The sequence below is a fragment of the Coturnix japonica genome, chromosome 7 (assembly GCF_001577835.2).
Source record: "Coturnix japonica isolate 7356 chromosome 7, Coturnix japonica 2.1, whole genome shotgun sequence".
In the NCBI taxonomy this organism is placed as follows: Eukaryota; Metazoa; Chordata; class Aves; order Galliformes; family Phasianidae; genus Coturnix; species Coturnix japonica.
The window spans coordinates 24,299,796-24,322,921 of NC_029522.1; the positions used below are offsets into that span (position 1 = coordinate 24,299,796).

A 23,126-nucleotide genomic window follows, 5' to 3' on the forward strand; every position below is an offset into this window, starting at 1 on the left:
AGGCAGACACACATAGGAACTGTGTGAACGTCTCTGCTGTGAGCATGAATCCTGCACAGACCAAGGCTGTAGTTAAGCTGTCTTCACTTGTGGCTTTGTCTAACCACAGTTATTGTTGTTCGATGTAATCCTTCCACTGGTAGAGCTGAGCCAGTGCTGGGTTCAGAGAGGATGTATCCCCTGGCCAGGGGGTGATGTGGAGAGGCAGGGGCATCTCACAGGATCTGGGTTCCTTTTCAGCTAAACCACTTCCCTGGTTCATTTCAAATTGGGAGAAAGGACTGTCTGTGGCGCAACCTGTTGAAGATGCGAACTCGTTGTGGGAAGAAGGAGTTTAATTTCTTCCCCCAGTCCTTCATCCTGCCCCAGGACATCAAATTACTCAGGAAAGCATGGAAGGAAGGAGCTAACCACCAGAGATGGATTGTGAAACCAGTAAGGGAAAAGCAGCACTCGGCACCCTATCCCAGCATAGCTGCAAGGAGAAGATCTGATCTATTCTTGTTTGTTTTATAGCCGGCATCAGCAAGAGGCGTCGGCATCCAGGTTATCCACAAATGGAACCAGCTGCCTAAAAGGAGGCCACTGCTTGTACAGAGGTGAGTGAAAAAGAAAGCAAAGTTGACAGGCAGCCTGGGACCTCCTAGTGTCTTGTCTCAGACCAGATCTGGACAGTTGTCACTACCCAGCAGAGCAGAAGCATCTGTTTTGTGTCTGGACACCTCTACAGGCTGAGCATAATGGTGCTGCTGGAAGTGTGGCTCTGGCAGCTGTAGCTGGGTTTACTGGGATGCTGCTATTTCTCTGTAAAGTTTTAAGGTCTTGGGTATAAACTGTGTGGGAGATCTTTCCTCGCTCTCATTTTGACTGCACTGCACTTAGATTGGAAGTGCTGTGCAAAAAGGTTTCACCCCATCTCCAAGTTGATGCCTGTTTTTGCCGAGCCTTCTGAGGTGGTGCCAGGAGGTGCTCTTGCATGCAGAAGTGGTAACTCTGCTGCTGCTTGCTTCTTTTGCAGGTATTTGCACAAACCCTACCTCATTGATGGGAGGAAGTTTGACCTGAGGATTTACGTGTATGTCACTTGTTATGATCCCCTCAGAGTCTACATGTTTGAGGATGGATTGGTTCGCTTCGCCAGCTGCAAGTACGTTGTACAACAGTGGTACAGGGGGTTTTCCTTGTTCAGCCAGTTGTGGCTCTGGCACCCACCTCAGCTTGGGCAGGAGGCAGTCACACTATGTATAGTGGATGCTCAGAGCTCTAGCTTGCTTGAAGGAGCAGTCTTGAAACGCACAGGTTCACTGCAGGCAGAAGGAAAACATGATGTTTTGCTAATCCACCTTTCCCAATGCTCTGGTCTTTTATGACTGTGAAGGTGGGATTGCAGCCTGTTCTGTGCCTCATCCTTTGTCCTCCCAGCTCTGGGTCTGTGGGACAGAAATTGTGGAGGCAGCCTTGTTCCAGGCTCCCTGGGAAAGGGCAGCAGCAGAGCTGATGTGCAGTCAGACAGAAAGGTGGTGTCTGAGAACAGAACTGCTTGCACTGTGGGCCAGGAGGCAACCCGTTCAAGCTCAGACTGCTTGTGCTGCTGCCATTTCCTCCAGGTACTCCTCCTCAATGAAGAGCCTCAGCAACAAGTTTGTGCACTTGACCAATTACAGCGTGAACAAGAAAAACGCCAAGTACAAATCCAACTTGGATGAGACTGCGACTGCGTGCCAGGGACACAAGTGGTAGGTTCTGTGAGGAGGGATCTGTCAATGCACGGGGTCAGCTCTTTCTGTTCTCTGTTAAGTCAGCCTTTTTTCAGTATCACTACCCAGAACTGGAAGGTGTTTTCTGTATCATCTGCTCCTGCCAGGGGAAATGGGGATAGCAGAGTAATTTTAATTATCAGGACATGATGTTGAGGAACTGTGGTGCTGCTTTTGGTCGTTTCAGAAGAAGGCTGAGGTCCTGCAAAAAGTTTCTGTTCCCTGTGGTCCCATTGATGGACTGATCCAAGTAGTTAGGCACTTGTCTCTGATTCCACAGTGATGTTTAAACTCTTTTAAAAATAGTGCAGGATAGAGTTCTCAATTTGTGGGCCTGGGCTGGCGTTTTTCACTTCAAAGGGAGCTGTGGAGAGTGATTTGGTGTAATAAAATTGCATTCTTATGCGTAGACCTGCTGCTCAGTAGTCTGTTCCTCTGCGGGTACGTTGAGAAGGGTCTGCTGTCCCCAGCATTTGAAATCCTGTGGGACTGAGTTCGTGTGTTTTTTGGTACCACCATGCAAGTCAAAACTGGCTGCTCCCACATTAAAGATGAGTGGCTGTAATCAACTCCGTCTTGTGTGCAGGAAGCCTGACCTTTGGATTCCTGGCCATTAGCCACACAGTCTCATTTAAGCAACATCTGAGCATCCTTGGCTTAGTGTCAGGGTAACTTGCAGTGCTTGGTGTGATGTGGGAAACTCCTATAAAAGCACAAACACTCTTCCCCTACCATCCTTCTTGCCACATTTATGAAAAAAAATTCTCCACCCTGAAAGCTTCAGTGAAATGGCTGTAACTAAATGGCTTTTGGGGGTCCTGATGGATTCCTGGTGAGCTGCTTCACAGCACTACAGAGGAAGGCCTGCAGGAAGGGAGGGTTTGCTAAGGACATGAAGGGGGAGGGAAGAGAAGATCTGGAGCTGACGTACCATGTTCATGTGCTAATTTGGGACTTACTACTCCAGTACTGAAGCAAGTCTATGACAGATTTATGGTTCTGGTAGCTTGGTCCTGCAGGAACAGGGGCCAGGATTGGGAGAATTGCAACCAGGAGTGGAGTGGTTTGAGAATGGTAGAAGGATGCTGTGGTCAGGAGAAGTGGAGATACATCCCTTAGCTTCTTGCTAAGAGCCCTGCCGTTTTCACTTACCTGGCAGGGCAGCAGGGGATACAAAACCACGTCTTTTGCTTTCTGCCTCCCAGGTCGCTCAAAGCTCTATGGAATTACCTGAAACAGAAAGGAGTTAACAGCGAGGCCATCTGGGAGAAGATTAAGGACATCGTTATCAAAACCATAATTGCGTGAGTCCTGGTGCCCCTTGCTCTGCTTCTGGCTGAAGGGTGCACCCCTGGCCCCTCTGTCTTTTCAGCCCCTCCTAGTCTGGTCCTTTGGCTCTTAATCTGAGTGCTGCCACCACTGCTGGCTTCAGTCTATCTCTCTAAATCCTTTATCATGTCCTCTTAGCTGTGTTCTTGCTGCTGTAGCTGCAAGACATGAATAGACCTGATACTTCCTGGATCCACCTACAGTGCAGGGGGGAGGACCAAGAGGGTGTAGTATACATGGTACCCTGCCCAGCTTGCACCCACTGCATCACTTGTGCAGGATGCTTCAAAATAAAGGTCCCTTGGTGCTAGCTGAATCTTCTATTCAGAAGTGGATCCTGTCTGACAGGGGGGTTGTTCAGGATCTGATATTGGATTCATACGCAGTGCAGCAGCAGCTTGCGTGATGGCTTTGGTCTTTCAGCCCATGCATTCCCACAGTATGTGGCTGAGTGCACTCTCTGAGTTGGCAGTGTGCTGTGAACAGTCAGGTCTCTGCTGCCTGTCTGTTAGAAATGAGCGTTTTCTCTTTGCTTGCAGATCTGAGCCGTATGTGAACAGCCTGATGAAGATGTATGTGCGGCGGCCATACTGTTGCCATGAGCTCTTTGGGTTTGATATCATGCTGGATGAAAACCTCAAGCCCTGGATCTTAGAGGTCAACATTTCCCCAAGGTAAAGCAGCTTTTCCTTCAAAGTCTGTCTCTGGGCCAGTGGGCATCAGACTTTCTTTTACTATAAAGTAGATCTGGCCTACGTTGTCCCCTGCACTGAAAGATTGCTTTGAAGACTCCTGCTCCTAATTGCAGGAATCAAAGTCCTCCCTGTCTACAAAAGCAGCATCCATCCATAGCTCAGAAGCCTGTGCTGGGCATGCCTCAGCTAGAGCCAGGGAATAGTACATTTAAAAAAAAAAAGAAAAGAAGGAATGTGTCATGTAAGGAATGGGTGATGGCAGAGATTTCTTTGTGTGGGCAGAAGTGCTTGGCAGCTCTGCTGCTTCATGCACCATTCATTCCTCTCTTGCTTGTTCCCCAGCTCCACCTGGCCATGTGGTCTCAGCTATTCAGGTGGGGCTGGGAGCTGTGGTGTGCCTGGGCACAGCCTGTCCTGCCTGTCAGAGTTGGATGGGCACGAGCCGGGCATAGTAGGGATCACAGGCTGGGCTCTAGGGGTGGATCTGCCAATTTCCAGTAACCTTCTGGGTGGAGGGACATGAACAAACCATTTGTGGTGGGGAGTCCTGAGGGACACTCCAAAGGGAGTGACCTCAGAGCCATGGGGCTCAGAACCTCTGTTCCATCACTCAGACTGCTGTGATGTTTCTTTCCTTCAGCCTTCACTCCAGCTCCCCTCTGGACGTGAGCATCAAGGGCCAGATGATCCGGGACCTGCTTAACCTTGCTGGCTTTGTTCTGCCCAGCGCAGACAGCGTAGCCTTAAGTCCTGATTCCACCTGCAGGTCAGCCCCATTTTCTTTTCAGGGCAGAAGGGCAAAGCAAGCTTTTCTCTTGGAGGGTTTCATTGGGGGGTGCACTCAATGCAACAGATACTGGTTTCTATACTTTGAGAGCCTGTGCTTGCTAGTCCTTCAGTTGGATGTCTGAGGGACTTGCGTTATTGCCTGGGTATCTGGTTCCTGCAGTCTCCTCAAGGAAGGATTTATGCCTGATTTACAAGTCCATAGTTGGAAGGGAGAGCAGGCCAGGGTAATTCATGCTTGCTCTGCAGTTAGTCAAGTCCTCCTTTCCCTCTGCCAGAACTAGCATGATGCTGAGCTGCACTGCCTCTCCATCTGCTTTGAGGGCTGGCTGGCTGTGTTGGGGCTGGATCTGCTTACCCCATCCCCCAGAGCTGACATGCTGCCGACTTGAGCAAGAAGAGCACCTGTTATTTTGCAAAGGATAGAGCAGTCTGTTCCTTAGACAGAATTACAGGTGTCAGAGGAGGTAGACCTGTGGTTGTGGGTGTACAGTCTTGTCTTGCAGAAGATGAATTATTTTTTTTTGCATAAAGCTGATTTCTGAGCATTTCCAAGCCCCTTTCCTTCTCCACAGCTTGGGATTTTACTGGTTTCAGACCTTGTGCTGTGGGAAAAGGAACCAGCCCCGCTCTGCAGCAGAGTGGTTGCTATGCGTACACTGCTGAAGGGACAGCTTTCTGGGTTTAGCACCAGTACACAGTGATGTCTGGGCACAAAAGTAGATGGGACTCCTGCCCTCTGCCTGCTCTGTGCCTTCAGCAGAGAGGAGAGGCTTGGAGCATGGGCCCATTCCAGCCCAGGGAGCTTTCGCCAGCTCATCTGTGGCACTTTGATCACAGGCTCATTTGCAGCTTGCGACTGAGGTGATGAAGGGCAGGTGCCCTTGGAGGAAACTGCGGAGGATTAACCAGATCCTTAACGTGGTTCAGATGATGCATTACCAGAGTTCCTGCATCCAAGGACAGGCTTGCTTAACTGTATCTCCTGCCCTAGAAAGGATGTGAGAGAGGTTTTGCTTGTTTGTTTGTTTTGGATGTGGGCACAATTCCAGTACATTTATGTGTTCCCAAGAACCATGCAGTGCAGCCTCAGGGCTCTGTTTGGATCTCTGCGCTACTAATCATCGTTGTGGCAGCAGAACAAGTTAGCTGTGTTGATATAAGTGTTAAAAGGTGTTGGGCAAGTATCTCCCAGCCTCTGGCATCCTCGATTGGTTCATTTGGGTGCTTAGAATAATTCAGATGCTTGCTGGTCAGATCGTACAAAAGGCCAGGGTTTCCCATAGTATATGGAACCGGAGATGCCTTTGAGTATTGGGAATTCTTGGATTATGCATGAATGCATTAATCCCCCAGTGTTCCCCATTCTTTGTACTGATTAGAAGTATACCCAGGCCTGGTGTATTTGTAGGGAGCTGCATCTCAGGTGGGATATAAACCTGAGATCCATCCAGGCTTCGAGTACGCTGAATCAGGTCACAGTGCATTTCTGGCCCTTTTTCATTCCATGTGGGCAGGAGGTGATTGTTAATGTTTTCAGTGAGCGAGCGCTATAGGGCCAGAGCAAGCAGCTGCCAGGATCTTCCTTGTTGCCTTACTCTCATCCTACATGGATCCCCACACTGATGCTTAAGGCTGGGGATGCATTACTGATCCCAGAAATAGTGAAGTCCTTGGAGGAAGCATTCTCTCTTTTATGGCATTATCCTGAGGGCTTCATGCTGAGAGGAGCCTTGCGACATCAGGACTTTGCTTTGATTACTTAAATATTCTACTGCCTTTTTGTATTCCCAGTCGGGGCAATGCTTTGAAGGGGAAAACCAGACCACGCTCTGAGTGTTTCACAGCAGAGAAGTTGAAGAAGGCCTATTACTTGACACAGAAGGTACCTGACCAGGTATGATACAACAGTCAATGGTACTGAAACTGCCAGAGTACTGCCAAGCCACTGTCTCAAACAATTCCAAATCTGTTTCAGTCCCATTTCCTGGCTGGTCCTTTGTGTGGAGACACCCAGATGGTGGGGGGGCACCTGGGCTTCAACAGGTTGCAGGGTTGTAGAAATAAGGCAGCTTTGCTTCAACTATTGCTGCCCTGACTCGTATTTGCATTGAAGTGGACATGTGCTGGTGGGATACAGTACCCACAGGTGCCCAGATAGGGTCTGAGCGCTGTCCTTAGTATGCCCTTCTGTGCAGCTCTCACTGCATTTGCCGGTTGACTGTAAGCAGTTTAGCTGGGACACTTCCCTTGTGTGCAGCATGACAGGCTCTGTAGCAGAGGCTGAGTGGCAGAAGTGGGGGGTTCTCATCAGCTCTCAGCACCACTGATGTTTAGATTCCTTCGTTTTGCAAGTGGTCCGTGTCCCAGAGATCTCAGGCTTGGGGAGGCCTCTTCCTGGAAGGGTTTGCAGAGGGGGGAGGTAGAAAAGGGAACTGGAAAAACATAGTTCACTTTTCCCTGACTCTGAGATGCTCTTGTCTGCAGGATTTTTATTCTTCTGTCTTGGACTTCCTGACCCCGGATGATGTTCGTATCCTGGTGGAAACAGAAGATGAGTATTCCCGGCGTGGGCAGTTTCAGAGGGTGTTTCCCACTCACATCTCCATGCGCTACCTGCACTTCTTCGAGCAGCCTCGGTACTTCAACATCCTGGTGACCCAGTGGGAGCTCAAGTACTACTTGAATAAACACAAAGGTAACCACCATCTGAGAGCTGGCACAGTTACCTGAGTCAGGCAGGCTGCCTGCCTGAGGCTGTGGGAGACTTTTGACCTATGCATTTTGAGAAGGAGCTGCCTGCCTCCACGTTACCCTTAGGAAATATATTCCCTTCTCAGAATACTTCAAATGCTTATTCTGAGTTGATCAAAGATCTGGTGCTGTGTTTACCAGCACAATCAAGCATTTCCAGGTTACTTAGGATATCCTAGTCCGCAGCTAAAGCAGCCTGGATTCTGCCTTCACCCTGCAACTGGCCTCTTATTCCATACCATGCCTTCTTTTGAGGAAGGAACAGCTTGAGTCACTGGGGTTTGTCCCTTACAGGTGCTTTGTGAAGGCAAAATTAGGCCTGTTTGGTGAGTCTACTGCTGCGTTCTAATGTATGAAATAGCGCCAGCACGTAGGCAGGAGAAAGGAGCATTTATCTGAAACACAGGAAATCTGGCTCTTATCTCCACTTTTCCAGGACACCTCAGTTATTCCAACAAAAAGCGTCTTTTAGTGAAGTTTGCTGGGCCAGAACATTTCCTTCCTACTCAGAGCGATCCTCATCAGGGCAGTAGGAGGGGCTGTTCAGGAAACAAAACCGAGTTGTGGTGTGAGATGTTAGAGAACACAGAGAGCCTGTGGTTCAGAGTTCTCCTTCAAGCCTTAGCTGGAGTGGTTTCTGAAGGAGCCAACCCTCTACTGAGACAACTGTATGTGCTCCTAATGTGACTTTACCTACTGCACAGCCCCCCCAAAAAAACAAAACAGAAAACAAATAATTAAAAAATGGGGTGGGGGGGGTTGGGAGGAAAAGCTTTTGTCACTCTTCAGTGGTGTTTAAGCTAATATCAAAGGGGTCAGTAACTGTCTTTCACAGAGATAATAACCTCGTAGCCCTCTCCAGCTGTGCTGTCAGCATGTGTCATTCTTTACCTCGCTAATGCCTTTTCTGGATGCTCTTCTGTCAGTTGGAAGAAAGACCCTGTCATCGTCTTCACTGAAGTGCTGCCCAGAATTCTGCTACTCAGACTGAGCCCTGGCTTAGTGCTCCAGCATCCTCTTGGCAGCCCTGCAAACAGCTCTACCCCTTTGCTGCCCTTTATGAGCAAAACCCAGCCTCTGCCCCCTTCGCTTTCACACTCGTTTCTCACAGCCCTCATCTCTCCCTGGCCAGCAAGTTCAGAGCTTTGTCTGGTGCCCAGAGCTGGAGCAGGGCTGCCCAGCTGTCCTGCTCCTCTCAATCCCCAACACATGGTTTTTTTCCAGGGTCCTGGGGCATGCTGAAAGGTCACTGGGGAGCACAGTTTGGGAAGCAAGGGGTTCCTCCTATAGCCAGAGCTGGTATCATATAACAAAGCACAGTAACCCCAGCTGGAGAGCATCAAGTTCCTGGTCACTGCTCTGCTGGTTCATGAATCTCAAGGCACCTTAGCCTCATCTGTGCTAGGAATGGAGCCCAGGTCTTGGCCCATGTGTGCTTGCCTGGCCTAAATGTTTCTGGGCAGGGAGGAGATGATGCACTTGGTAGATAGTGCTCAAGGAAGAAGCTGCCTGAGCTGCTGTCCTCTGGGAAGGGAGCTGGTGACCACAAAGCTGCTCTACGTGTGCACTGTAGAAACTTTCACCACTGCAACCCAAATCAGGTGCTGTTGTTGGCAGGCACCAGGCTCAGGGGACTTGCCGATCTGGTCCAAATCAGCAAATCCTGTGCTGCCCCAGTTTCCCTGTGTAGCTGAGCCTGTTTCTTGGTGTGTCTGACTCCTTGGGAGGAAGGCAGGCACTGCAGCAGCCCACGTGCTGGCGTTCAGCAGTGTTTGCTCATACAAAAGGTGAATGCCCTTGGTTTACCCCGTGTTTGCTGGGGCTCAGGCATGCGTTCAAGTTGTTACTGCATGGTTAGTTCACTCTGTGCAGCATTTTTTGCATTCCCTAAGCTGGGGGAAATGGAGCTGTCTATGAGCTTCCCAATTCATTCTTGCTTCTTGTCTGTTCTGTCAACTCCCAGGTCTGGAACTACTGAAGAAATGGTGTGTCAAAGGCTACCACAATGGGGCAGGGACGGATTTGGCCCAGATGGTGAGCATAGCTATGGATAAACTATGGAAAGGTTGCTGTGAAGAGGGAGGCAGAGAACCTGTGAATCTGTGGCTTGTCCGATTCCGGAGCTCTTTCTGCTTGCTCCACTTTCTGTGCCTCCTGCCCTACCTGTTTGTGCTGTTCCTCCCTCTCTGCTGAGGCCTCCAGCAGTCTGGAAAAACCCACATTTCTCTGTCTCCCTCGCTAATATAAAATCTGCGCAGTAGATCAAATTGCAACCACTTTGCATCCAAAAATTGTTGGGCGCAATGGGCACAGCCTGACATATATAGCATCCGGCCTGCCCTTTATTCCCCTTGGTGAGGGAACGATCTCCGTCTGTCGCACCTGCGCCTTAGAGCAGGCTGATCCAGTGAAGAAACCCACTCTTATGACCTCAGGATGCTCTGTTCCCACTTACAGCAGAGACATTCATTAAGCAGGGAGAGAAGACTGCTCCGTTTGCTATTCTGGGAACAGTCTGGTGGCAGTGATGATGCGCAGCAGTGTTGTGAGGCAGTTGAAGCTGAAGCACAGTAGTGCAGCCTAAGCACATCCCAGCCTGTTCTCTGGGCACTGTAGGTTGGAGGGTTTTGTCGTGGCTTAAATAGCCTTTTGGTTGTCTTTCTCTCTGTCCTGCAGTGGTCGTTGCCAAAGTCCTTCTTCCTCCAGAAAAGCAGCGGTCAATCAAATGGCTTCAGTAAACTGGAACTGGACAGGCTGGGGTAAGTTTTCCCTGGCTGGGATGCGCACTGTGTGGCTTTGGGACTGGTGTCCAGAGAGAGCTGGCAACAGGAAAAGCAGCTTTGTTTCAGTGGAGAGAGAAAGTGGTTGATTTACAGGGTCTGAGGCCAGCATAATTTATGGAGTGCAACTGGTAGGGCTGGCATAATGTCTATAAAACTGGGCTTGTCTCCTTGGCACTGTACGCCCCGCTCAGATGGTGCAAGGCCCCGGAAAAGCTGGAATGGGTGGTTTGTTGGGGAGTGGCTGTAATGGTCCAGGATATGCTGACAAGATGTGTCCAACAGGGACCTGCACCACCTTGATGGAGAGCAGAGGCTCTGGCCCAGTGTAGGGCTGGGGGAGCAGGAAAGTCTGCAGAGCTGCTGTGCTTTGCCAGCTTCACTGAGCTGATACCCTGAGCCTCCGGAGTTAAGGGAAAGGAGATCTTGTGCCCAGGCAAGAATGTGGTTGGGTCTTCATGCAGCCAGGGAGACCAACCCCTGACCCTTTTATTTCTCCTGCAGCAACTTTCTGTCACCAAACAATGGAGACCTCGTGAGATGCCTGGAGCCCAGCCCTGCTCAGAGCTTACCTCTCAACAAATGCACTGCTGGAGCTGACCAGAAACCTGATGGCTGCCTCTCAGGCACCGCTGCCCTGGTGCAGTGAGCAGGCAGCTGCCTTCCCTCCCTGGGGACACCTCAACCTACCTCAAAGGAAGAGACAGAAGCTGGTTCTGGAGCACAAGTCCTGTGGAGCTCCCTGCACTGCACTCTTGCCCGTGGGCTGGTCCTGGAGAGAGCCGTGTGATTCAGTTTTTAGAAATGCCAAAACCTGGCCAAGTTGGATTTGTTACTGTTGTTCAGGCCTGATGCGGTGATGGTTTCCTTGTTGGTGTAGGATTTGGATGAGCTGGGAGGCAGCTCCCTCTCTCCTTCCCTCACCAGTATGGGTTGAACCCCTCCTTGCCTGTGTTGCTTTGCACTAACCCTGAGCCCCAGAGAGCCGGCAAAGTTGTCTGCTCTTCTCTTACTGCAGGCCAAGGCAGGGGAGGACCAGCTACCACTCTGCTGTTCTGGAAGGAGCAGGGCTTGGGCCTTTCAGCCCATGGGTTTTTATTCTGAGTACTTGTGCCCGCATCCTCTGGCTTCTGCCCACTACTGGGGAGGGAGCAGCCCTTCACTGCAGTTGGCTCTGCGGTGCTCTGCAGTGTGCACACTGGAGATGGGTGCTACTCTCCTGTTCTATTTTTCCCCTTCGTTTCTCAAGATGTTTCCATTAAACTTTTGCACATAGCTGCTCTTGTGTCCTCTCTGTCTCATCACACCTGGTGGCCCCTTCCATGATGAAGGCGCAGTGGGTTCTCGGATGGGGTGCTGTGGGGCTGGTGCTTGCAGAAAGCCCTTCCCTCTCCTTTCCCCTCAGCCCCCCATGCCCGCAGCAGGCCCTGTTTTCTGGTCTCCTTGGTGACAATCTCATCGCTCCTCGGCTTCTCTCCAGCACCTGAAAATAGCCACCGAAAGTGGAGATGCCTGCTGCCAGCACTGCTGCCGTGGCCAGGCTGGAGCCAGGCCGCCCCGCTTGGGGCTGGACGCCTACATCTGCAGGCCAGTATCACACACAGTGAGGCAGCCTGGGGGGGACCCTTGTGCCACCCCAGCGCCACTGGCTCATCCCCAGCCCTGAGTCTCCAAGCTCATACCTCCTCTTTTTCTCCCTGCCTTTGCTGTAGCTCTTGGAGTAACTCTTTGCTCCTCACACCCCATACAAAGGCATGGGGGTGCTTGCAGCCTCCCCTGCATCTCAGGGGTATTTTGGGAAGCTGTCGGCTGTGATATAGAATCATCTGCCTGGCACCCTTGTGGGGGCCTGTGGCCCTGCTCCCTGCCATGACCAGGGTCCAGCTGTCCCCTGGGGTGAGCTTGAGCCACCCTGTCTCTATGGCCAGCCATGGGTCCGCTCGCCCACGGCCACTCTGGGGCTGGCCCGGCAGCAGGCCAGGGTGATATTTGAACCTTCCTGAAATAGAAATGAAGCTGGGAGCAAGCATGGGGTGGGAGGGGGTGGCCCATTGGGGTAAGGAAAGAGGTTTTGGGGCTGGTGACATGAGATCTGGGGGCTGGGAATAGGCTGGATGGCAGCAGGACCCCAGGATGGGCTGTGGCATGGGGACAAAGTGCCCAGCCAAGCTGTCCCAAGCTGTGCTGGCTGCCACTTCACCATCCTGCCGTACATGCAGTGCTGTACCCCTGCTCCTGGTGGGGCCGAGTCCCACTCTGGGTGGTACAGACTTGGTGGGCTGGGGATGGCTTTTCCTCCTCTGGCCATCCATCCATCCATCCCCTGTGTCTCCAGGTGCAGCAGGTGCCGCAGGCTGAGACAGCAGGGTGACGCTGTGGGTGCTGCCTGGTGGCCGTGGCCCCCCCGCATTGATGGGGGCATGGCTGGCATTGCTGAGTGACACCCTATCTGCCAGGCCCCGGCCAGCCGCAAGCCCAGAATAGCAGCGCTGTCCTGCAGTCAGCATGGAGCAACTCTCCAGCCCCGCCGCTCCCCAGGTACCCTCAGGACGGGTGGGGGGCCAGGCTGAGTGGCCCCCACTTGGGACCAGCCACGCTGGGTGGGGGGTTGGCGGCATCTTATGGCTGGATCAGTGTGGGGACAATGACACAGGGCACAGTGTGATCCGCCTGCCTGCCCCAGCTGCTGGGGAATGATTGGGGTGGGGGGCATTTGTTTAAGGTCACCTCCCTGCCAGGGCAGCTCTGACCTCCTTAGAGAGTGATCCATGCGGCTTTGTTGCTTTAGGGTGGCATGTAAACATTGGCTCTGCTGCCAGCTCAGCCTGTGCTGCGTGCTGCTTTGTTATGGTAGGGTCTCCTGGGGGACTGGTGGGGGTACGAGGCCAACGGGCTGGTTATGATCGTCTCCCCTCCTGCCTGGGCTGCCCCTTTGTTATTGTAGGGTCTCCCAGCCTGAGGCTGGGCATACCTAGCCCCGTGTGGCAGGTGGGGCTGGCAGGGCTCTCAGCATCAGAGGAAGCTGGAGTGGGATTTACACCTTGAGGACCGGAGGAGGGAAAGGAAGGGCATGGGGTTGCCTCGGCTGGGATAGTGACAGGAGCGCTGTGTGTTCTGGCATCCCACGCCTTGCACCTGGGATTCTCCTGGAGCGGACGACTGTCCCAATGGGGCCTATGCTGGCAAGGAGCAATCTGGGGCTGCACCCTGGGGGAACCAAGCAGTGAGGTGGGGGCAAGGTGGGCTGGCTGCTGCTGACCCCCCACCTCTGTATGTCCCTGCAGATGGTGCTGCTGGATGCTGCTGCCTGCCCTGTGGAGAAAGGTGGGTAGCAGGCAGGGGGAAAAGCAGCGCACAAATAGATAGCAGGTGGGGCTGGCTCACTCATGCAATGAGTGCATAAGCCCTTGGCTTGCTTGGGAAGCCGACGTCACCCCACTTGGCTCTGCAGAGTGGGCTCTGGGGGTTCTGCTGGCCCCAGCAGCATCCCCTGGTGTGGGGGCACTGAGAGCCGGCAGCTCAGCTCATTACTGGGGCAGGTGTGCCCACAGGGTTCCCAGAGGCACTGCATCCCAGGGGGGAAGAAAAGGAGGAGGAAAAGCAAAAGGGCTCCAGGCCTGTCAGTTTCACTCTGGGCAATGAGATCCTGGGACTGGAGCCTGACAACAATTTCCAGACCCCTGATGCTGAGGTCTACATGCACTTCATGAGGAGTCACTGCTGCTATGACGCCGTCCCTACTAGCTGCAAACTTGTTGTCTTCGACACCACGCTGGAGGTGAGACCACAAGGATCACTGGGGACTAATTGAGAGTGGGGGGGTCCTCAGTGTTCTCCTGACCCGCTCCCTGCTCTGCTGGCAGATCAAGAAGGCCTTTTTCGCCTTGGTGGCAAATGGGGTGAGGGCAGCTCCGCTGTGGGACAGCAAGGTGCAGAGCTTTGTGGGTGAGTGCCAGGGCAGCAGAAGGACTGCTATGGGATGTGGGCAGAGTGGGCAGCCCCGTGTCTCCACAGGGATGCTCACCATCACTGACTTCATCAACATCCTGCACCGTTACTACCGCTCGCCCCTGGTGAGTGCTCCAGACTGTGAAGGGCACGGTCCTGCACTCAGGGGGATGGGAGGGATGCTGGGGAATGAGGCAGCCCTTAGCCATGCCATCCTGAGTAGGGCATCTCCCTGTCCTCAGGTCCAGATCTATGAAGTGGAGGAGCACAAGATTGAGACGTGGAGAGGTAGAAGCTGGGGGTGATGGGGAATGTCTGGGCTGGGGACATCATACTCAGTCTGGGGGTGGCTCTAGTGTGGGACACCACTTGCAGCTCTCTCCCTTTGCAGAGGTGTACTTGCAGGGCTCCTTCAAGCCACTGGTCTACATCTCCCCAAGCGATAGGTGAGCTCCTGCCCAGGGGGGAGATCTGGCAAGACCCCCAGCCAGGGGTGGGCACCATCTCAGGGCACCGGGGGGCTTCTGGGCACAGCCACATCCCCCCACCCGCAGCCTCTTCGATGCCGTCTACTCCTTGATCAAGCACAAGATCCATCGCCTGCCTGTCATCGAGCCCATCTCAGGCAACGTGCTGCACATCCTCACCCACAAGCGCATCCTCAAGTTCCTCCATATCTTCGTGAGTACAGGATGGAACAGAGATGGGTCAGCCCATCACTGCAGGGTGGGGTGTGTGCATGATGCGTGCTCACATGTACTGCCCGCTTCAGGGCTCCACCATCCCCAAGCCACGCTTCCTAAAGAAGACAGTGCAGGAGCTGTGTGTCGGCACCTTCCGTGACGTGGCCGTCGTGCCTGAGAATGCTCCCGTGTATGCTGCCCTGGAGATCTTTGTGGACCGCCGTGTCTCCGCGCTGCCTGTTGTTAATGCTGCTGGTATCTTATAGCTCCTACCCTATGCCAATCCCAACATCCCCTCCTAACATCCCCTCCTCACCCCACTGCTCTGTCTCCTTGCAGGCCAAGTGGTTGGGCTCTACTCTAGGTTTGATGTCATAGTGAGTATTGAGTGTGTTCGCGTGGCCGTGGTGGCACATGGGAGCACATCCCGAGCACCACCATCCCTCTCAGCACCTGGCAGCCCAGAAGACCTACAACAACCTGGACATCAGCGTGCGGGAGGCGCTGCGGCAGCGCACCGTGTGCCTGGAGGGGGTCCTCACCTGCTACCCTCACGAAACCATGGAGGACATCATCGACCGCATCGCCGAGGAGCAGGTGAGCTGCAGGGACACATATCCCTTCCATTCACCCATGCCATTCCCTGCTCACTGCACACCTGTGATGCTCTGCACCCACAGGTCCATCGCCTGGTTCTGGTGGATGAGAACCGGTACCCGCGGGGCATCGTCTCCCTGTCTGACATTCTCCAGGCCCTGGTGCTCACTCCCGCAGGTATCGATGCTCTTAACTCTTAGCCCACGACGCTCCATCTTTCTCCATTCGCACCCTCCATTTCTCTCCACTTCAGGTAGGCGCTGCCCCTCTGCCACTGCAGACCTGGCCAGGGAGGGGGGTCTGGGAGCACTGGGGGTGCCCAGGTGGTGGCAGTGGGACCAAGGTGATGGTTGTCCCAGGGTCTCAAGGTGGGATGCAGGCTGTGCAGCTCTTAGGGCTGGGTGATGGTTTTGGGGGTGCGATGCACCCCAAGACAAAACCCGTCCTTTTGGCATCGCCTCCTGGCCTTCATGCCCACCTGGTCCCCAGCAGTGCCCCATGCATAAGGTGACAGGGCTGCATTAAGCAGGCATGGGACCTGCACAGCGCCCACACAGGTGGCAGTGCCAGGAGGAGACCATCAGTATGTCCCCATCCAGACCAACCCCATCTCCTTCACCAGGGCTTGCACACGAGCCTGGGATGGAGGTTGTCCCTGTGCTCTGTGTCCCATGGCTGCAGGGCAGGATGCAGTGCCATGCTGCAGGGTGCCCAGCCTGGTGCAGTGCCCGCAGGGGGTTATGGCCTCGCGTGCTCTCTCACCCTGCAGGCATTGACCGACACTCGCTCTGAGGACACCAGGGAAGTGCCACAGGCTCATCCAACGCGGGGCCTCTTGCTTGGGTACCACGGGGCCATGGAAGGAGGCTCGGGGCCCAGGGGCTCTCCATGGGAGGGCTGCCCACCTGCCCCGGTCCTGGGACTCACTCTGAGCCTGGGGCCAACTCCTGCCAACCTCAGGGAGGAAGAGAGTGGGGGAAAGAGGGTCCAGGGGGTGCCTCCAGACTGCGGGCACATGGGGATGCTCAGTAGGCACCACACTACCAGGAGCTGTGCAGCTGGATACAGGGACACCTGCGTGGCCCTGGGGGACCTACAACTTCCCCACCCCCCCCCTCCCAGCGACTACTGTCCCCTCCTGCTGCAAGACTCCAGTGCTTCAGGTCCCACTGGCTGTGCTGGGTGACTGGGAGGAGCGCACGGATCAGCTGCACACACAGGCTTGTCTTTTGTAGGGTCTCCAGGGCTGGAGTGTCCTGGTAGAGGTGCTCACAAGGGGACCCTGTACACTGATAGGGGGGTGGGGAGTATTTATTTATTTGCCAGTCTCTTCAGCCTTGCTGGAATAAAGCAGCCTGCCCTAGGCACCGTGTTGTGGCCTTTCTGGGCACACAGCCTGGCACGGCTCTTTGGGATAGGGCTGGGGATGGGGTGCCCACCTCAGGACAACCAGAGGGATGGGGATGTTGGCTCACTCTGGGGCATGAAGCTCAATGGCTCCACTGGGGCTGAGGTGACCCTTGAGCTCATCCTTCCCCTACTGCTTTGCCCAATGCCCACATCCCCATAACTGCATATCTGGGAAAAAACAGCTGACAGCAAAAGATCCCCTGTGCTCTGCAGTCCCCGTGCTGCCATGAGACATGGTGCCCGCACCCATCCCTGTAGGGTCACCTGGCTCCATCCCTTGGGAGCACACACAAACCCTAAAATCCCACCATTCCACCCCAACACTGTGCTGGCAGCTCAGACCTGCACTGCGAGGAGGGGGGGGAAACTGAGGCACAGAGAAGGGGCTGGGGCCAAGGTCAGTTATTCAGGCAGGACCCCAGGCACAGCTCCACACGCAGTGACACAATCACGGGACGAAGAACACCCAATGGCTGCAAACCCCTCCCTGTGCCCCCACCCCAAAGGACTCCTGGGCATGGGGCAGGATGGGGGCACTCCCAGTAGCATGTGAAAGGCACAGCGATGCCCTGAGCTCAGGGGGCCCCCGGGCGAGCGATGAACTCCAGGTTGATGGGCTTGTCAGCCACCAGGACGATGCGGGACACAGATGTCACCTCCACACCACGGGGGTCCGGCCGCACCTCGAAGGCTTGGATGATCTGTTGGGGCAGACAGAGGGGCAGCAGTGCCTCGGGACACCCCCAGGCCATCCAGCATAGCTCACAGTGAGCTGCCAAGGATGGGAGCCTCACTCACCCTGGCGAGGGCCAGGTGCATCTCCAGCTCAGCAATGCGGCGACCAACACAGGCACGGACCCCGTAGCCAAAAGGGATGGAGCTGAAGGGGTGGTGGGGGGAACCGTGTCCCCGAAGCCAGCGCTGGGGCAAGAAGCGCTCTGGCTCAGGAAAGTAGGTCTCGTCGTGGGACATAGCATAGTGAGCCAGTACAAATAGGGTCTGTGGGGTGAGAAGGGGTTAATGGCCTTGGATGCAGTGGGGTCCCCCCAGCACAGCCCCCACTCACGTTTTTGGGGAAGTGGTAGTCTCCGATGACGATGTCCTTCTCATAGAAGACCCTGGCGTTGGTGGGCACCACGGGGTACACCCTGGGCCAGGACAGGGAGAGAGGTGTTGTGGGAGATGGACCCAGTCAAGCCCAAGGCAGGAACCAGGGGGAATATCTCCTGCTGACTGATGGCTCCACCTCCCTTGCTAGGGAGGAGGTGGGTGGCTGAATGCGGCCCCAAGGGGCTGTAAGCCAGCTCTGCACCCTGGCCAATGCATCCATGTCCCACTCCCTGGATCCACTGCTAAGCCCATGCCCTCATGTAGGGGAACAGGCTGTGTCAATCCAACCCTACTCCCCCTAACCCAAAGTGGAACAGCGGCTGTACCTCAGTGTCTCCTTGATAACAGCCCGGAGCATCGGCATCTTGGAGATATCCTCAGCACCAGGAAACCGGTCTGGGGGCACAACAGCTTTCAGCTCCTGATACAGGGTCTCCTGGATGCCCAAGTCCCGGGAGAGGTGGTAAAGGGCCCAGCACAGCGTGTTGGAGGTCTGGGGGTGCAGAGGGAAAACAGGATTGAGAAGCAGTGAGAATGGGGAAACCGAGGCATGGAGCAGACAGGTGGCAGAGGGAGGTACGGGGTCTCCACCGACTGCTTCCCTGCTCGTGCTCCTAGCACTGGGATTTCTGGGTATGCCCCGGTGGCCCTCACCGTGTCCACGCCGGCCAGCAGCAGCTCAGCCACACTGCCATACACCTCGTCCAGGCTGAGGTGGCCGCTGGCCAGCAGGTAGCTCAGGTAGCCCTGAGACACCTCCTTGCCCTTCTCCACATGCCCCTCCAGCTCCTTCATCTTCCGATCGATCAGCCTCTTGCCTGCAGGGATGGACACCCGATGCTGACATAGAGGGTGGTGAACCCCAGGTGGTCAAAATCACCGCTCCCCATTTGGGATTACAGGGGTCCAGTCCCATCTCCGTGGCTCACCAAAGGCGAAGATGGTGTCCCAGCTGTCCAGGTAGCGGTCCCAGAAGGGCAGCACCTTGCGGCTCCAGCGGGGCAGGACGGTGGCGAAGATGGAATTCTTGAACATGAGGTTGATGGAGTCGATGAAGTGCTGGGTCTCGGTGGGGACCTGCTGCTTCAGGCACCCAATGCGGGTCTCGAAAAGGATATAGGAGATCCCTGCGGGGAACAGGCGGCATCCAGAGCCCCGCGAGGATGAGGGGAGCGGAGCAGGGCTGAGGCCCCCCTACCTTCTAGGGCGAAGCGGTACAGCAGGTTGGCCACGTCCCCCACCAGCACCCCCGAGGGGCTGCGGCTCCGCTCGTCCCGCAGCCGCACCATCAGGTCAGACACCACCTCACCGATGGCATCCGCGTACAGCACTGCCTCCGAGGGCTTCAGCAGCCGCTTGTTGAGGACCTGCCGCAGGCGGTACCAGCGCTCCCCTTCCCTGCATGGATGGGGCTCAGTGCATCCCCAATCCTTGGGAGCGTCCTGCACCACACCACCCCGATCCCTGGCGATCTGTCCACCCACTGTGGCCATACCCCTCTGCTGGGGCTAAAGGAGCAAAGGGAGCTCCTATCCACATCCCCACACCACCGTGGGGCCGGACTCACTCAGTGAAGGGTCCGTAGGGCAGGCGTCGTGTGTCCCGGTGCTCCTTCCATAGGGCCATGTCGCTCCGCATCGGGTACTTGCCCTCCTGCCGCAGCAGCTGCTCCAGCACCACCGGGCTCCCAATGTTGATGTTCTGGTAGTGTCCAAAGGTCGACTTCCAGATGGGGCCATAGATGCGCCGGGACATCAGCTGCAATGCATGCACAAGACAAGGTAGGGTGAGTGGTACATCGGGGCAAGGGGCAGCACTCAGCACAGGGCACAGTCCGGTGCATGGCACAGAGTGGTGCATCCATCGTCCACCCCAGGGTGCGTGGAGAGCCTTGGCAAGATCCAGAGAGGATAGCAGGGGCAGAACCAAGCGCTATGCACAGAGCAGGAAGATGCAGACCCGTTATGCTGGCTGTCAGCAGATCCACAGCATCATCCACACTGCCAAGCCCAAGGACAGTCCCCATGCCTTTGAACCCACCGCCGATAAGGATGGTTAATGATCAGCACTGGGCACAGCGCTGAGGCCACACGAGGCCTTGGGGACACACCATCCAGGGGACATCCATCAGCACTGGTCCTTCTCTGGGCTCAGAGTTCTGCTGTGCTCATACCCCAGCTCTAACCCTAATCTCACACCTGCCAAAGCCATGGCCCTCTCAGAGCACCACTACCCCAGGCACTCTGGGGTCAGCTGAGCACTCCCTTGCCATCCACAGGGACATTTCCAGCGGGTGTGTGACACCTTGCTGGGCACCAAGAGCCCCTCTGGAGCTGAGCTGAGCCTGGGGAGCTGTGAGCACCTTACAGGGAAGCCCCGGTCCCCATTCCCCCTGGCTGCTGGGATGCACGTGGTACAATCTCCCTTGGTGACTGCGTCGCAGCCTGAGCCCAGATTCATCTGGATTCGTCACCACCAGGAGACAGACGTTCCTCGTGCGTGGTGGCAGCAGGAGGGGGAGGGACGGCCACCCCAGTGCTGCAGGCAGCACCCCAGGAAGAGGGGCCTGAGGACTAGGGCCACCCCAGGAACGGGAGGCTGTGGGTTAGGGTCAAAGTCTCTGCTATTAGGTGATTACAGTCACAACCCAACACAGTGCAGGCCTTGTGCAGCAGGGCTGAGAGAAGCTGCTGGGATCCAAGAAAGGCACCTCCGGAGCTGTCTGCGAAGCTGGGCCTCACTTGAAGCCCCATGGAGCAGCAGAGACCCATGCCCTGACCCCTGCTACCCGGTGACAGCCCCTTCCCCAGCAGCAGTTCCTGCTGCTCCGCGGTGCAGGGGGGCTCCATCCTGTGCTTCTCCCGTTCTAATCCTGCACTCAGCTCCTGGACGTGGCAGGTTGGAGCTCCTGGCCACCGGAGGGTGGATGCTGCCTGGCTGACGGCCAGCCAAGCCCATGGCTTGTTTCAACCGATGTATGAGGAAATGTTCGGAGAACGAAACAAACAGCTCCGCCTGTTCCTATTCTGCCTTCCCAGGCACCACCGGCCCCACGTTTAACCCCAGTGCTACCAGCCTGGGGTGCCAGGACCCTGCACGCAGCCCCCAGACCATCGGGGACTGTTGCCGTGCCCAACTCAGGGACTGGGGGCAGCTGGTGGGGCCGTTGGGTGCCCCTCTCTGTGCATCACCCCAGGGGTTGCAGGGCGCTCCGTCCCCCAACGCTGCCCACCCCCACGTCCCCGCAGTCACTCAGCGCTCACCCCACGCCGGTCCCCGCACATCTGCCGCAGCATCACTCCCCCCCCCGCACCCTCTGAGCATCCCCTCGTCTCCACGCCCCCCGGGACCCCCCAGGCACCTGCAGGCGGTGCGTGTGCAGCAGGTAGCCGCGCAGGAAGAGCCAGACGAAAGTCCTGAGCAGCCCCGGCCCCGGCAGCTCCGCCGGTCCCTTCAGCCGCGCCGGCCCCGCCGCCGCCGCCGCCGAACTGCCGGTCCTGCACGGCGGCTCCGGGCTGATCGGCGGCGGCGGGCGGAGGCGCAGGGGCAGCAGCAGCCGCCGAGTCCCGCCGCTCGGGCCCGCCATGCTCCGTCGGCAGCGCACGGGACGGGGCGGTGCGGAGCTGTGCGGGAGGCGGCACCGGGGGCGGTGCGGGGGGCGGCGAGGGGGCGGCACCGGCACTGGGAGCCGGGTAGAGGCAACGCGAACCGAGTGCCGGGTACCGGCTGATGCACGGAGGGTACCGGGTGCGCTGTGTGCCTCATCACCCTCGTGCAGGGTGATGGCTGCCGCGCACCGAGAGCCGAGCGGCAAACACTGAGTGCCGTGCACTGATTGGGGTGGCTGTCCGTCCTGGCCTGCCCTGTCCTAGCTATGGCAATCTCACCCCTCGTCCCCTGTTCCCGCCCGGTTCCCATCACCATACTTCACTCTGCTCCTTTTTCTGCCCCATTTTTCTTCCCATCTTTGCCCCTGCCCATCCTTGTCCCTTTTGCTCCCCCCACCGTAGTGCATCTCCTGCAGTAGCCTGGAACATCTTGTGAACCCCGGAGGGTCCCTTGGGAAGGTCTCCAGGACACAGGAACAGTGACAGGGGTGTTGTTAAGCTGAGGTTGCCCCGAGCATCCATCCCTCCCACCCTGGAATAGCGTCTGGGAGCGGAGTGAGGGCACAGCCACCCCGCAGGGAAGCCGATGAGGCTGCAAATGGGAGAGCCCGGCACGTGCATTGTGGCTGTGGGCACCTTGCTGGGGGTGGCTTTGGTTTGTCACAGTGATGAGGGAACACGGCACCAGCTCCAGCCCACAGGCAGGGCTGCACTGCAGCGGTGTCCAGGACATGGCCAGCCTGGCACTGCCAGCAGAGCCATGGGCCACGGGCAGGGCACTGCTCTGCTCCGGGCTGCTGTGATTCTGGCTGGAACATCCTGGTGTTAATCATTAACCACCCTTATTGCATGGTTGGTTCAAGGTCCTGGAAGGAGATACTCTGTCCCCAGAACAGCTGGACACTTCGGAGCCCAATGGGTGACTGTGTCCCTGTCCCACCGCGTCCTGGCTGCGGGAACAGGGAATGTCCCAGGCTGGGCTCCAGGATTCTGATGTGCCCCGTGCAGTGACCGGAGATGCTGCGGGCAGGGAGCTGAGTGCATGCCGGCACCGTCAACACAGGACACACAAATGTGAGCTCCTGCCGCCATCTGATGGCTGCTTCCAGCCAGCTCACAACCAGGAAGCCCCCAAGGGCCCCGCCTGTCCCATCCTGCCGGCGTTGCGTTGCCCCTTGCTGAGCAGCGCTTAGCGCCCACCTTTTCTCTTGGGCAATCCCGTATCTCGGGGAGACCCCAGCGCCGGGGTGGGTGCAGAGGACCCCGGCAGCCGCTAGGTTGTGCTCCCGCATCTCCCACCGCCTCGCTCAGCCCCGTTCCCCCTTCCCAGCCGTAGGACCCGGTCCCGCTCCGCGGCTCAAGCCGTGACATCCCGGGTGGCAGCACCCAACGCTGCTCCTCCGCTCACCCCGCTCCCAGCCCGGGGTGCACCGTGAGTCACCCGCGGGCAGCGGTGGCAGCGGGAGGCCCGAGGCCACGGGGATGGCTGCCAGGGCTGCGGGGGAGGCCGTGCGGGAAGGAGAGGGGCGGTGTGTCAGGCCGCCCGGTGGGGACTTCCAAAAGGAAGTGGCTGAGCTGTGACACATCTCCAGCAGGAGAATGTTGTGGGGGTCCTGGGGCACCTCCAGCTGCGGGACAGCTCGCTGGGTGGGGAGGGGCTGCAGGTGTT

The 23,126-nt window shown here is 56.4% G+C and overlaps 3 protein-coding genes across 15 annotated transcripts in view; 2 read left to right on the forward strand and 1 right to left on the reverse strand.

Moving 5' to 3' along the window:
- Positions 1-11,379, forward strand: part of TTLL4 (tubulin tyrosine ligase like 4) — an 18,862-nt gene extending 7,483 nt beyond the window's left edge. For 6 of the 7 annotated variants that reach the window (XM_015868948.2, XM_015868949.2, XM_015868946.2 and 3 more), the window contains 12 exons: positions 241-435; positions 517-599; positions 1,019-1,147; positions 1,608-1,736; positions 2,963-3,061; positions 3,626-3,760; positions 4,422-4,547; positions 6,362-6,464; positions 7,055-7,265; positions 9,285-9,355; positions 9,998-10,080; positions 10,606-11,379. In XM_015868948.2, the coding sequence (XP_015724434.1) occupies positions 241-435; positions 517-599; positions 1,019-1,147; positions 1,608-1,736; positions 2,963-3,061; positions 3,626-3,760; positions 4,422-4,547; positions 6,362-6,464; positions 7,055-7,265; positions 9,285-9,355; positions 9,998-10,080; positions 10,606-10,750 (1,509 nt within the window). In that variant the 3' untranslated portion in view covers positions 10,751-11,379. The remainder of the gene's footprint in view (positions 1-240; positions 436-516; positions 600-1,018; positions 1,148-1,607; positions 1,737-2,962; positions 3,062-3,625; positions 3,761-4,421; positions 4,548-6,361; positions 6,465-7,054; positions 7,266-9,284; positions 9,356-9,997; positions 10,081-10,605) is intronic. The other variant, XM_015868950.2, reaches the window with a different exon arrangement.
- Positions 11,380-12,389: 1,010 nt separating this feature from the next.
- PRKAG3 (protein kinase AMP-activated non-catalytic subunit gamma 3) lies at positions 12,390-16,693 on the forward strand. 7 transcript variants are annotated; one of them, XM_015869209.2, is made up of 13 exons: positions 12,403-12,639; positions 13,386-13,425; positions 13,641-13,879; positions 13,965-14,046; positions 14,116-14,174; positions 14,292-14,337; positions 14,441-14,495; positions 14,604-14,730; positions 14,822-14,987; positions 15,072-15,109; positions 15,183-15,329; positions 15,413-15,506; positions 16,099-16,693. In XM_015869209.2, the coding sequence occupies exons 1-13, from the start codon at positions 12,607-12,609 to the stop codon at positions 16,119-16,121; spliced, it is 1,149 nt and encodes a 382-aa protein (XP_015724695.1). In that variant the 5' UTR covers positions 12,403-12,606; the 3' UTR covers positions 16,122-16,693. The 7 variants fall into 7 exon arrangements, 2 of the variants coding, with proteins under 2 accessions (XP_015724694.1, XP_015724695.1); XR_001556684.2 differs by having other exon boundaries at positions 12,406-12,639; positions 13,653-13,879; positions 15,413-15,582; positions 16,099-16,178; XR_001556683.2 differs by having other exon boundaries at positions 12,407-12,639; positions 15,413-15,582; positions 16,099-16,178.
- Positions 16,625-21,450, reverse strand: LOC107317020 (sterol 26-hydroxylase, mitochondrial). Its single transcript, XM_015869207.2, has 9 exons — positions 21,211-21,450; positions 19,417-19,607; positions 19,048-19,247; positions 18,779-18,976; positions 18,504-18,667; positions 18,176-18,342; positions 17,806-17,887; positions 17,538-17,738; positions 16,625-17,440 (listed from the first exon to the last, which is right to left on the reverse strand). Exons 1-9 carry the CDS (start codon positions 21,433-21,435, stop codon positions 17,315-17,317), a joined length of 1,554 nt encoding a protein of 517 aa, XP_015724693.1. The 5' UTR covers positions 21,436-21,450; the 3' UTR covers positions 16,625-17,314.
- Between the last annotated feature and the right edge of the window lie 1,676 nt (positions 21,451-23,126).